Below are 12,665 nucleotides of genomic sequence, written 5' to 3' on the forward strand. Positions count from 1 at the left end.
GTGAATGACCAGCTGTGGAGACAACTTGGGTACTCGACCACTAACACTTTACAGTCTGATAAGAAAGAAAAGAATTGCTGTTCACTCTGATGGTTTGTTTACACATGCTTGTGCTTCCTCAGAAGGGGCTACTCCATTCCCTGATGGTCAGTCTGTGTTGAGAGCCTGGTTTCCAGCTCAGGAAGGGCAGAGTCTCCAGGTGTGTGGTGACCATGGCAGTGTGGTACCCAGTTTACACCGGTAGGAACTGGAGTTGTTCAGCCTGGGTTCAGATTCTGGCTGTTCTTTCTCATCAGCTGTGTGACCTTGGGCATCCTTCCATACCTTCCCCCTCGTGTAAAAGTGGAATGTTGTGAGGCTCCAATGAAATAATAAACACTTAGAATAGTACCTGAGAAGTACTCAACAGATATTAATCATTTAATTATTATGTAAAAAAGGAACCATGGATCCCATCACTTCGCTACTGCTTAGTTAGGCTGAAATGAACAGTTCTACAAACTTTTAAGTGTGAGAATGAGTAGACCGCTTGCAGAGCATTCAATAGAGCACGCAGACCTTTCGTTCTGGTCACTATCATAATAGCTTGAATGATGGTTGGTTGAGTAACAAACAAGGAACCAAGTAGTCAGGGTTAGAGCAGATGCTCAATAACTTTTGGGGAGGAACATATGAAGCATTTGCTATTTCTAGGGAAAAGTTATTTGTGGCAGGCGTGCTAATTGCCTACCTGAAACTCATTCTTTTCCTTTTCTTCAATTAACAAACTTCTGGTTTTCTTTGGGGCAGTAACATGCCCAGGTAAAAGACCTTCTCATACTCCCTTGCAGCTAGGAGTGGCAATTTGAACCAAGCCTGGCCAGTTAAAAGTAAGCAGAAGTTACTGGGTGGAACCTCTGGGAAAGCATTTCAAAAGCACCTGACTTGGATGGAATCTGCCTTTTGTTTTTCCTCCTTTTTCCTGCCTAGAATGGGTATGTGATGCCCGGGTATGCAGTAGCCATCTTAGAACCGTGAGGATGAAGACTGTATGCAAAGGAGGCAGAACAGGAAAACTGAAGACTACCCCTCGGCTTCTTATCTCTGGACTTACTGTTAAATGAGAAAAAATGAGCTGCTGTTTAATTAAAATGCTGTGGTTGTTTTTCAGTTATATGCAGCCAAACACAATTCTAGCAGAAAGGGCTAAAGTGGCATTCACTGCTGACTGAGACATACAAACTGTTTCTTTAGCCAAAGACACAACTAATAATGTAACGGTTCTACTGGGTTGAGTATTCTCATTACCCTTCAAACTCCTCTGAAACTAGGGTACATGGGAGTTAACATTGGAAAGTGGACCAAGAAGGCATTCTTCAAATTGCAATGCTTTTATTAGAATATTATTAATTGCAGATTTTTAAAAAACTACACACATGGAAAAAGGAGAACACTCAGAAATACTATTACAGATTAGGCAAATTAGTAGGAGGAAAAAGATTTCTTCAGTGTATACAAAATGTAAACATTCGCCCTGGGATTTCCCACAGATGGCACAGTCCACAAGGACTTATTTGGAATAAAAATATGTCTATCGGATCTTCAGTATAGTCTCTATACTGCAAACTTGCTACATTGGAGTTAAAGTTACTAGCACACCCCAAATTTTCTATGCAAAAAACTAAGTGGTCCCAATCAAGGCAACCTGAACATCAACTGCTACATGTGAAAGCAGAGGCACCAAAGCAAATCAATCTTCCAACAATGAGCTTCCACTCACTATGCTAATTGTATTTACATTTACCTTGAGAGAGATTACAAAAATATACACAGTATATAAAACCCCTACTTGAGTCTGTGGTGGAAAGTGAAACATTTCTTTATCAGGCGCGCCAAAGCCATTAAATCAGTCACTTGAACTTAGGGAGAGAAGATTAAGAAGAGGCCCTCTTCTGTTCAGAAAATGGGGACTCGTAAACATCCATGGGTGGGCAGGTACAAACCAGGTGCTGATCTCCATAGATGTCATCAATCCGGGCAATGGTTGGCCAGAATTTGTTTTCTGGTTTCACGAAGGGCTGCAAGGGACAAAAGACGGAAATCTTCGGGATATTCTGAGAGGTTTCTCTTGGTGGGGAAGAGGAAACTGCAATGATATTCCTACGGCCTGAGGTACCATTAGCCCAACAAGTACTCAAAAAGTATAAAAAGCTAAAATCCAAACTCCTTCATTACTGTCCATCCGAATCCCCCTGTCCCTGCTCTGCCGAGCATACCACAGAGCACCTTCACCTAAGAATCAAAGGGGAGAAAGACTGCATTTGGGGCCATCTCTCTGTTGGATGATGGTAGAAAACATCGATCCACTTGACAGGGACTCCCGTTTGGTCTTCCTGCACTGTGCACCCTGAGGATTCCCAGGCCCCTGGTTGGCATTCTGACTCTGACCTCAGAGCTCTGAAAGCCAATTCCTGGGTTCTGCACTGTTCTGACTACATGTGGTCACTATGGTGAGGAGACAGCAAGAGTGGGAGCCCTTCAGAGCAGGTGATGGCCTCTCATACACCCATGAACGTGGACCAGCTGGCACATCCAGTTTCAGAGGAGAACTTACAAGTGGGAATGCTGCCACCTCTCTGGAATACGGCCGATCCCAGTGGGAGGATGTGACGCAGGTCAACGAGTGTGGAGACATCTGAGACAGAGACATGGACGGGAGAGGGGTCAGAGCAGAACACTGCCTTTTCCTTCTGCACATCACATTAACCAGTGAGGTGATGGAAGCCCATGGACGGAGGGTGGTGGTTTTGTTTCAGTTTGGGGGGAAGGAAATTTTGGTAGGGAAATTTTTACTGTGAAATATTTCAAATATCAGAAAGTTACAGTAATAAAATAAGCACCCAACATAAATCAACATTTTTGTCATATTTCTTAACCTTTTAAAACAAGAAACATTACAGATACAGTTGAAGCTGCCTGCATATCCCCTTTCCATCTTATTGCTGGCCCTCCTCCCCAGCGATAACCACTACCTTGAATTTGGTTGTCACAATTCTCATCGTGTTTTTATACTATTACTGCATATATTAATAAACTGCATAGAGCCTAGTTTGGTACACTTTTAAACCTTATATCATCCTGTGAGTATTATCCTCCACTTGCTTTTGTATCTCAGTATTGTATTCTTTAGATGTCTATTGCTATTTTTTTAAAAAACGGCCTAAACCCTGAAAGAATCCAGAGAAAAGAGAAATAATAATGAGAGCAAATCCTATATTCCTCCACTACCCTGTCAAACTCACACTGAGCACGGTGCTGGCCTTCTCCCGCCAGCCACTGGCCCCAGCACTCCACCTTCAGCTGGGCAGCTCTGGAACTTGTCTGAGCTCCCCTGAACATCTCATACTCCTCTGGCTTGAAGCCATAACAACAGAACCACAGCCTTCGAGGTATTCTCAATTCATGATCCCTCAGCTTAATAATGTCTGGACCTAATGCAGAACTTAGAGCTCTGACCAGATATAAAAGGAACATATTTTGGAAGAGGCGAAGTAATGCCTAACAATTTTTTTTCCAGTGTAGGCCATAAACATGGTAAAACATTCAGGCCAAGTACCAATCTTGTTGTTCTAAGAGATAACTACTCCAATAAAAGAATATATTTATCCAGAGTTTATAAGGTAAATAATCTCAGTAGAGTACATCAAACAGAGACACAGAATGATAAGACTTCTCCAACTATATAGAGTCCTTCAGCCTCTGCTCCCTCCTTTGGAAGCCAACTGGGTCCTTGTGGGGTAAATAGCTCCCGCAACCACCAAACGCATACATAAAGTTAAAACATCAGAAATAACCACATTCGGGGTTTCCCTGGCGGTCCAGCGGTTAAGACTGCCTTCCAATGCAGGTGTTGCGGGTTCCATCCCTGGTCAGGGAGCTAAGATCCCACATGACTCGTGGCCAAAAAACGGAAACATAAAACAAGCAATATTGTAACAAATTCAATAAAGACTTTAAAAATGGTCCACATCAAAAAAATCTTTAAAAAAAAAAAAAGGAAAAAAAATAAATAACCACATTATACTTGAGTAACCACTGTTGTGTTGATTCAAGAAGATTTAAACTTCCAGGTAATGAACGTATGGTCTGCTCAGAAGAATGGCATTATTCTAGGCAAGAATATCATCTTCCAGTAAGACTTCAGAGGTTGCCGGCACACCATCCAGACACTGTTTTCTACTCTCTGGGATATTTTAGATAAAGTACCAGTGCCTACGTACCTTCAGTGGATTGACCCTAGGGTCGATGCGGCCCTCCTCAATGTCGGCGATTTCCTGCCGAATGCTGATCATGGCATCGCAGAACCTATCCAGCTCTGCCTTGTCTTCCGACTCAGTGGGCTCAATCATGAGAGTGCCTGCCACTGGCCAGGACATGGTAGGGGCATGAAATCCTGCAAAAGAGATGGGGGAACTTGTGTCACTAACTTTGACCTCCCCAATTGGGAAGAAGAGACCCTCCCCATCTTATAGTTTATCCCAAGGAAAATAATCTGATAAATTTGCTACCGTATATATCTAGGGATTCATTTTAGCACTATTTATGGAAGAAAAGCTTAGGAAATAACCTAACATCCAACAATAGAGGATTGGTTAGGCAAATTTTACTGGGCTTCCATACAATAAATATGCAACCATTCTTAGTATTTAAATGTATATTAGTTAATATTTTTGAATGTTTACCCAACTTAAGTGAAAAAGGCAAGCTACCTAATGATATTGTCTCATTTCTATTTTAAAAATGGCAAAGTATTTATATATATACACATTTATATATGTGTGTATATGTATATATACACATACACTTTATATATGTATGTATGTATGTATATTTTATGAGGGAAGCTGCTTTGAAGAATAAATACTAAAATTCTAACAGGGTTATTGCCAGAAAATGAGACTAGGGTTTTTATTTCACTTTGTGTTTTAGAATCCTTTTATAATGTTCATGTAATACTTTAGGTTAAGAGAAATTAAAATATTGTAGCCTACCAAAAGTTAAATAATGAGGTAACAAGCATTAAGAAGCCTGGGGTGAGTGTTACTGTTCATATTTTACAGATGAGGAAACTGAGGCCTGCCCAGGATGTAGAAAGTCTTCACCTTTACACTGAATACAGGCTGAAGGTATTTCTATGTTTCCAAAAGCTTTCACATGTTAAGATCAATCGACAAGACACATGGTCAAGAGAGAGATTTCCTGGACAAAAGCCAAAAACTTTTTCCCAATTCTTACACTTTTTCCTATGAAACTTTAAAAGGTGAACAGCTCCCAGGTTGATATTTCTGTCAACTAAGTTGGCCCTGGAGGGCAATGGTTCCCAATTCTGGTGTGCATCATTACGTGGAATGCTTTATAGAGTCATGCCTGCATTCTTTAAGGGATTGTCTTCTCAACATTTCATTATAAAATTGTTCAAATATACCAATAAGTTGAAAGGACTGTAGAGTGAACACCCATATACCTTCTACCTAGAATCTACAATGATGCTCTGTTTGCTTTATCACATATCTATCTAGTCATCTATTCCTATCACATATCTAAGGCATCCACCTTAGTTTTGATGCATTTCCAAGCATGTTGCAGTCATCAGTACACTTCCCCCTTAAACACTTCAGCATGCATATTATTAGCTAGAATTCAATATCTGAATTCAGTATCTGTCCCCATATTTTTGTGATAGTTTACTTATTGCAAAATACACAGATCTTAAGTGTACAATTCAATGAATTTTGACAAATGCCTACAACTGTGTCACCCAAATCAGAAAGGGATTTCTTTTTTAAACAACAAGCTGATCTCATTACCCATTAAGTCTGACCTCAATTCCATGTGTGAGCAAATTCAGCCCAGTATTTTCTGCTGTAGTGGTTCCCATATCTGGAACCATCTGAGTTGTCATGGAAACACGGATTCCTGGATTTTAACCCTGATTCAGGAAATCCAAGGTATGAGCCTTTAAAAACTCATATCAGAATCAGGTTAAGTTTAGAAATCTCTGCCATATGGCAGCATGCCCCACCCACAACTCACCTGATAGGACTCATCCAAGTGCTTGTAAACACAGATTACTAGGCCTCACCCCTAGTGTAATCAGTAATTCTGATTCAGTAGGTGATTTAGACCCAGAATCTGTGTTGTCATTTTCACTGTTGTTTTTTTTACTTAGCCATTCATTCATTCTCTCACTTATTAAGCACAATTGTTCTGAGTGCCTCCTATGTGCCAGGCACCTGGACAGTTCTGGGCTTAGGGCAAGCATAGCCATCACTCTATCAAACATCAAAATATCAAGGTTGTAGATAGAGCAGAACTTGGAAATACTGGGCAGTGACTTCAAATACCACTTCCCTCCTACCTCCATCCCCCACCTCACTCCCTGCAAATGCTGCTGCAGTCAGATGTGGGATACAGACCACACATCACAGAAGGGAAGTCTTAACCTGAATCAGCCATCACTCAGCCATTGCCTGAGAAGTTAAGTCAGGTCATAGGAGCAGCCAACAGGAGATTTTGAGGTAATGGCTAATTTCATTAATGAAAGCTCTCTGGTTTTCCCATTTATTTTCAGTGTAACTCTACATAATAAGATCATTCACAAGAGAAATGAGTCACACACGTGGGACTCCCGTTATGATACGATAGTAAAACTATTAAATTATTAAAGATTTTACATTCCTTATTAAAAGAAGTCATTCAAATCATCTTAAAATTCAGATAGGACTCCACATCCATCAAAAGGCAAAGTTTTCCCCAACTTAGCCTTGCTGAGAATTGAAGGTTCTGTGATGTTATTAATAATGTCACTAAGAAAATGTATTTTAATAACGGCTGTGCTGAGTGAACATCCACTAAGAACACACAGATAAAAGACTTCACAGAAAAATCACATCATCTCTGGGAAAACAAGGTGCACCTATTCCTTCATCTCTATGAGCAGCTGAAACAGCTATGCCACGACTGAGGTGGCTGTAAAACTCAAATGCCACTCATCTTTCTAACACTCCTACAGGATGCCTGCTTCACTTCCTTCACTTTCATGGACCTCTCTGTTTACCAGGAGTAGGATAGGTGGAAGGATTTACCAGAAACATGGGCAGAGAGCAGCAATCATTTTCTCTGGGATTTTTAACTTTGTTAACTATAAAGTCTTCTTTACCTAGCTGCTGATGGATTCAAGATGCGTGATTTAATATCTTTTGAAGGATGGTACCGATGGAGTCATGGGCAAAGTTTTTTCTCTGTCCACAGCCCCCAGATCCCCATTTAGCCTGTGGATCAGTTTACTATGGTACCTGCACAGTCAGTCTGTGGTCCATAGCCAACATGGGCAGCTACATGAATGTCAAAAACCCAAGTTCCCCTACAAGGGGTCACTCCCGGGAGACCACTCACCATAATCCTGAAGCCTCTTGGCCACATCGACGGCCTCAATATTTGCAGACTTTTTGAAGGGTCTTGTATCCAAAATAAACTCATGAGCCACATAACCTGTTGAGGAAGATTATTTTAGCTCAAGATTAACATCAGCTTGTTGTTTTACCCAAGCAAATGAACAAATAAACCAGCTTTTTAATGCATATCATTGAGGACCAAGAAACCATGGGCATTTGGTAAGTTTATAGTTGACAACAAAGATTTCATCTGCTCTTATTACATATAAAAATTGTTAACATGTTGGGCCAATATGTCCCATCCTCAGTGCTCAACACACCCATGAGCCAGGAGGCTGGTGGGAGGTGGAACAGTAGCTGGAAGACTTGCTGAGATCCCAGGGGATGAGACCATTTCTACTCAAAGGACCTAAAATCTACTTGCGACAGTTAAACATGTCATCCTGGGCCTGATCCTTTTATATAAAATATTTCTAGAGTTAAAGGTACATTGACACCCTTTTCAACAACATTGCTCCCAACATCAAATAACGGTTCCTTCTGTGTGTGTGTGTAAATACATACTAAACAAATATCCATAAGACACAGAATTTTATTTGATTCTTCAAAGGGGCTTTTGAGGTTTTGCTTTCAGGCTTCAGGCTGAGAATTAGAAATAAGGGCTGTCAAACAGCACACCACAAGTGGCAAGGAGCTGATGAGGCCGAAGTCTTGTGGGGGTCAGTTCACTTTGTTCTAATTTGTAAACCAATTGCCTCTCTAGCCTCAGGCTGCCATCTCCCCAGCATGACTTGTTGACCACCCATCCAACATCTAGAATAAACCACGGAGTAAGTCAGCATTTTCTTAAATAGAACAACATTCCCGGGAGCTTCCCAAATTCCATGGCCCACACAACTGATGAATTTCCTTCAAGGAAAGTATCTACTCAGGTGAAAATAACGTACTCCTTCTTAACCCCCTACCCTGACCCTCAGCAAACAGTGAATCTACTTACAGATACTTGGAGCTGACATAACTCCTCAAGCCTGAGAAGAAAAGCTCCAGTCATTAACAGCCCCTGAAGATCTAGTTTGTGAACTGCTCTGTTTCTTGTGTGATGAATACATATGAAGGGATTGGCTTTGTTTGAAAACAAAAGTATGAGACTTTGAATATACTGTCACTGCATATTTTTAAAACAAGCTTTCTAACCGTGATGAGGATTCAATTGTGAGGAGTGTGGTTCAAAACTAGAAAGGTGTATTCAGAGGTAGATAAACTTAGACCAAAAAAAAAAGTGCCTAAAAGGAATGACCAGCTGGAATGTTCAGGGGGAAAATCATGACATTATTTAAATCCTCATCAACTATTAATTTCAGGAATGCTAAATGCCCTATGACACTACCCCATTTGGGGAGCCCAACCTCAAGCTTCGACCTTTCTTTTCTGAGGCTCTGGCAGCCATCCCAGTACCATGACAATGACTCGAAGAAGGCGGCTAATGGAGCTCACTGCTCTGAAGAACACTCAGCCATCAGGAGGAGAGGAGGAGATGGACACACGGTGGGGAGGAGTCTCTCTTGCTGGCGGGCAGACAGCACAGTCTTTCAAGCAGAGGTTCAGTAATAGCTGAAAGGCCGCATCAAGCCAAGCCCAGCCCAGTGCTGCTAAAGCAAGACTTCATCTGCAGAGGCCCCGCCACAGCCAAGTGGTTTGGGAAGAGCTCCATTTTCAAAATGAGGTTCAGATGTTATTTTCTAAGTCCATATTCTAATACGTTCAAATGGAAACTGTAGTGGGATTTCGGCATCTCTCTCTCTCCTCTCTCTCTCTACTTCAGGCTGAAAAGGGGTGAAATTTAAACTTGGTTGTTCTTGGAGGCCAGATCCCAAGATGTTCATCTTTGTTTGCAGTTTTTAAGGAGAAAATATATGGCATATGGTGAGTCAGAGTAATCTGAAGTAGAAATTGTATAAACTGATCAGTGCAAGTTTTAATTTTCAGTGAGTATGTGTTTCCTCTGGGCCTAACCATGACTATAGCTGAGAGTCTGAAAGGGTAAGTTGAAGGAGCAAGGAAAGAAGAGGGGTCGGGGGGATGATGGAAGAGCAAAATAAAAGTGGCTTGGCTCTAGACAGTATGGTACTGGCACAACAACAAAATATAGATCAGTGGTACAGGATAGAAAGCCCAGAGATAAGCCACACACCTGTGGTTACCTAATCTATGACAGAGGAGGCCAGAATATACAGTGGAGCACAGACGGCCTCTTCAATAAGTGGTGCTGGGAAAACTGGACAGCTACATGTAAGAGAATGAAATTAGAACACTCCCTAACACCATACACAAAAATAAACTCAAAATGGATTAAAGACCTAAATGTAAGGCCAGACACTATAAAAAGCTTAGAGGAAAACATAGGCAGAACACTCTATGACATAAATCACAGCAAGATCTTTTTTGACCCACCTCCTAGAGAAATGGAAATAAAACCAAAAATAAACAAGTGGGACCTCATGAAACTTAAAAGCTTTTACACAGCAAAGGAAACCATAAACAAGACGAAAAGACAACCCTCAGAATGGGAGAAAATATTTGCAAATGAAGCAACTGACAAAGGATTAATCTCCAAAATATACAAACAGCGCATGCAGCTCAATATCAAAAAAAAACAACGCAATCAGAAAATGGGCAGAAGACCTAAACAGACATTTCTCCAAAGAAAATATACAGATGGTCAACAAACATTTGAAAAGATGCTCAACATCACTAATTATTAGAGAAATGCAAGTCAAAACTACAATGAGGTATCACCTCACACCAGTCAGAATGGCCATCATCCACAAACAATAAATGCTGGAGAGGGTGTGGAGAAAAGGGAACCCTCATGCATTGTTGGTGGGAAGGTAAATTGATACAGCCACTATGGAGAACAGTATGGAGGTTCCTTAAAAACTAAAAATAGAACTATCATCTAGCAATTCCACTCCTGGGTATACATCTGGAAAAGATTAAAAATTAATTCAAAAAGATATATGTACCCCAATGTTCATTGCCGCACTATTTACAATAGCCAGGACATGGAAGCAATCTAAATGTCCATCAACAGACGTATGGTTAAAGATGTGGGGCTTCCCTGGTGGCGCAGTGGTTGAGAGTCCGCCTGCCGATGCAGGGGACACGGGTTCGTGCCCCGGTCCGAGAGGATCCCACATGCCGTGGAGCGGCTGGGCCTGTGAGCCATGGCCGCTGAGCCTGCACGTCCGGAGCCTGTGCTCTGCAGCGGGAGAGGCCATAGCAGTGAGAGGCCCGCGTACCGCCAAAAAAAAAAAAAAAAAAAGTAAAAAGGAAGATGTGGTATGTATATACAATGGAATATTACTCAGCCATAAAAAGGATCGAAATTGGGTCATTTATAGAAACATGGATGGACCTACAGACTGTCATACAGAGTGAAGTCAGATATCATATATTAACACATATATGTGGAATCTGAAAAAAACTGGTATAGACAATCTTATTTACAAAGCAGAAATAGAGACACAGACGTAGAGAACAAACGTATGGATACTAAGGAGTAAGCGGGGGGATGAATTGGGAGATTGGGATTGACATATATACACTGCTAAGTGTAAAATTGATAACTAATGAGAACTTTGTATAGCACAGGGAACTCTATGCTCTGTGCTGACCTAAATGGGAAGGAAATCCAAAAAAGAGGGGATATATATATACGTATTGCTGATTCACTTTGCTGTACAGAAGAAACTAACACAGATTTGTAAAGCAACTATACCCCAATTAAAAAAAAAAAAAGAAAGCGGCTTGGCTCTAAGCTTGGAACATCCCCCCTCTCAACCCCTCATGTGTTAATTATCTTACAAGGCTGAAGATGACATGGGAAAGTGCTACAGAAAGATAAGGCTTCCCAAAACCCTCCTTGAGAGCAGGCACTGAAACCTTCTTATCCTGCATCCTCAGAGTGAGTGCCTAGAAATGAATGGAACTCACTAGCTAATTAGAAAGCTTGGGTGGGCAATCAACAGTCGGTCAAGCTTTTCATTTGCAACCCAGGGACCACAACTAACAGCATCAAGACTCCTGTTTCCCTGGGAATGAGGTCAAGTAGGTGGGCCACCCCCCTCTAGCCTCAGGAGGTCACTTCCCAGCCAGGGATGTGAGGGTCCAGCCTCTAAGGCCCATGTCCACCTGCCCATAAAGGCCACCGGGAAACCTCTCAGGGACAGGAATTTCCAGGCAGAGTTAGGTTTGCCTAAGGTCAAAAAGAGATAAGCATTTAAGAAATTAAAACATAAATAAAACACTGGGCTACTAACAAAATGGCCTATCCACTGACGGGAACTCTACTTGGGTCAAACAGTGAGCCTAGCCTCCCACGAGAGCAGACACCTGTGAATTTTTTCAGTTCCTCCTTTAAAAATGCCTCACCCTACCTGAGGTAATTCCTTTCCTTATCCTAGCAGAATAGATACTACTGCTGCTTCCCTATCCCAATTCTTGGCTATCACTTCCTTGTTTCACAAAACCCTAAGCCTCAACAAGTTTCACTGGTATTTTCAAATCTCTCAAAGAAATGGTTCATAAAGGGAAGCCTGGAGTTCATTAAAATTATTGCCTCACAGTCGTCCGTGATTCCAGTCTTATTTAGAGCTGGTAAATATGATTAAGATGAGTAACGTCTTCTAATATTGCCATTAGACATTTTGGAATACAATGTGTTTATTAAGAACATTTCTATTTTGGGCTCTCAGGAGGTACGGCGATCATTCTTTTTTAGGCCCTAAAATACTAAGCCTCCGATTGTATAATGAATGTGTTTACCAGACCAAACACGAGACAATTTTTGGTTTCATGAACTTTGGGATTGGGTAAGAAAGTCTGTAATCACCAATCTCTTTCTGCTTGGGATGAGAAATACAATTCATTATTTAATTCTTGGATAAAATGGAAACAAATGGAAATTTCATCCATCTTTCTGTGTTGCGAATCTCCTGGGACAGTCTCTGCCCGAACCAGTCACGTGATGCCAAGCACACGGCAGGCACCTGAGCCACAGGTGCTCATTCACTTTCCCCTCCTGGAGTGCCATGCATCCCCATGCGGTCCACACCACATTCGTTCTTGCTCTAAAGAACTCAGGCTTGCATCGCACAACTCTGTGAGCACACTAAAAACCACTGAAATTCAGTGGGTGATGTGTATGGTATGTGAATCCTATCTCAATGAAGT

The 12,665-nt window shown here is 41.5% G+C and overlaps 2 protein-coding genes across 3 annotated transcripts in view; one reads left to right on the forward strand and one right to left on the reverse strand.

The window, feature by feature from the left end:
- Positions 1–1,578, forward strand: part of UHRF2 (ubiquitin like with PHD and ring finger domains 2) — a 93,713-nt gene extending 92,135 nt beyond the window's left edge. The window contains exon 16 of the mRNA XM_067744337.1: positions 970–1,578. Coding sequence (XP_067600438.1) covers positions 970–1,017 — 48 coding nt within the window. The 3' untranslated portion in view covers positions 1,018–1,578. The remainder of the gene's footprint in view (positions 1–969) is intronic.
- A 335-nt stretch (positions 1,579–1,913) lies between these two features.
- GLDC (glycine decarboxylase) overlaps positions 1,914–12,665 on the reverse strand; it is a 98,665-nt gene continuing 87,913 nt past the window's right edge. The window contains exons 22-25 of one of the 2 annotated variants that reach the window (XM_067744335.1): positions 7,435–7,530; positions 4,260–4,432; positions 2,594–2,674; positions 1,914–2,057 (exon numbers count right to left, since the gene is read on the reverse strand). In XM_067744335.1, the coding sequence (XP_067600436.1) occupies positions 1,914–2,057; positions 2,594–2,674; positions 4,260–4,432; positions 7,435–7,530 (494 nt within the window). Of the gene's footprint in view, positions 2,058–2,259; positions 2,675–4,259; positions 4,433–7,434; positions 7,531–12,665 lie in introns of those variants that run through there. The other variant, XM_067744334.1, reaches the window with a different exon arrangement.

The sequence above is a fragment of the Pseudorca crassidens genome, chromosome 7 (genome assembly GCF_039906515.1).
Source record: "Pseudorca crassidens isolate mPseCra1 chromosome 7, mPseCra1.hap1, whole genome shotgun sequence".
In the NCBI taxonomy this organism is placed as follows: domain Eukaryota; kingdom Metazoa; phylum Chordata; class Mammalia; order Artiodactyla; family Delphinidae; genus Pseudorca; species Pseudorca crassidens.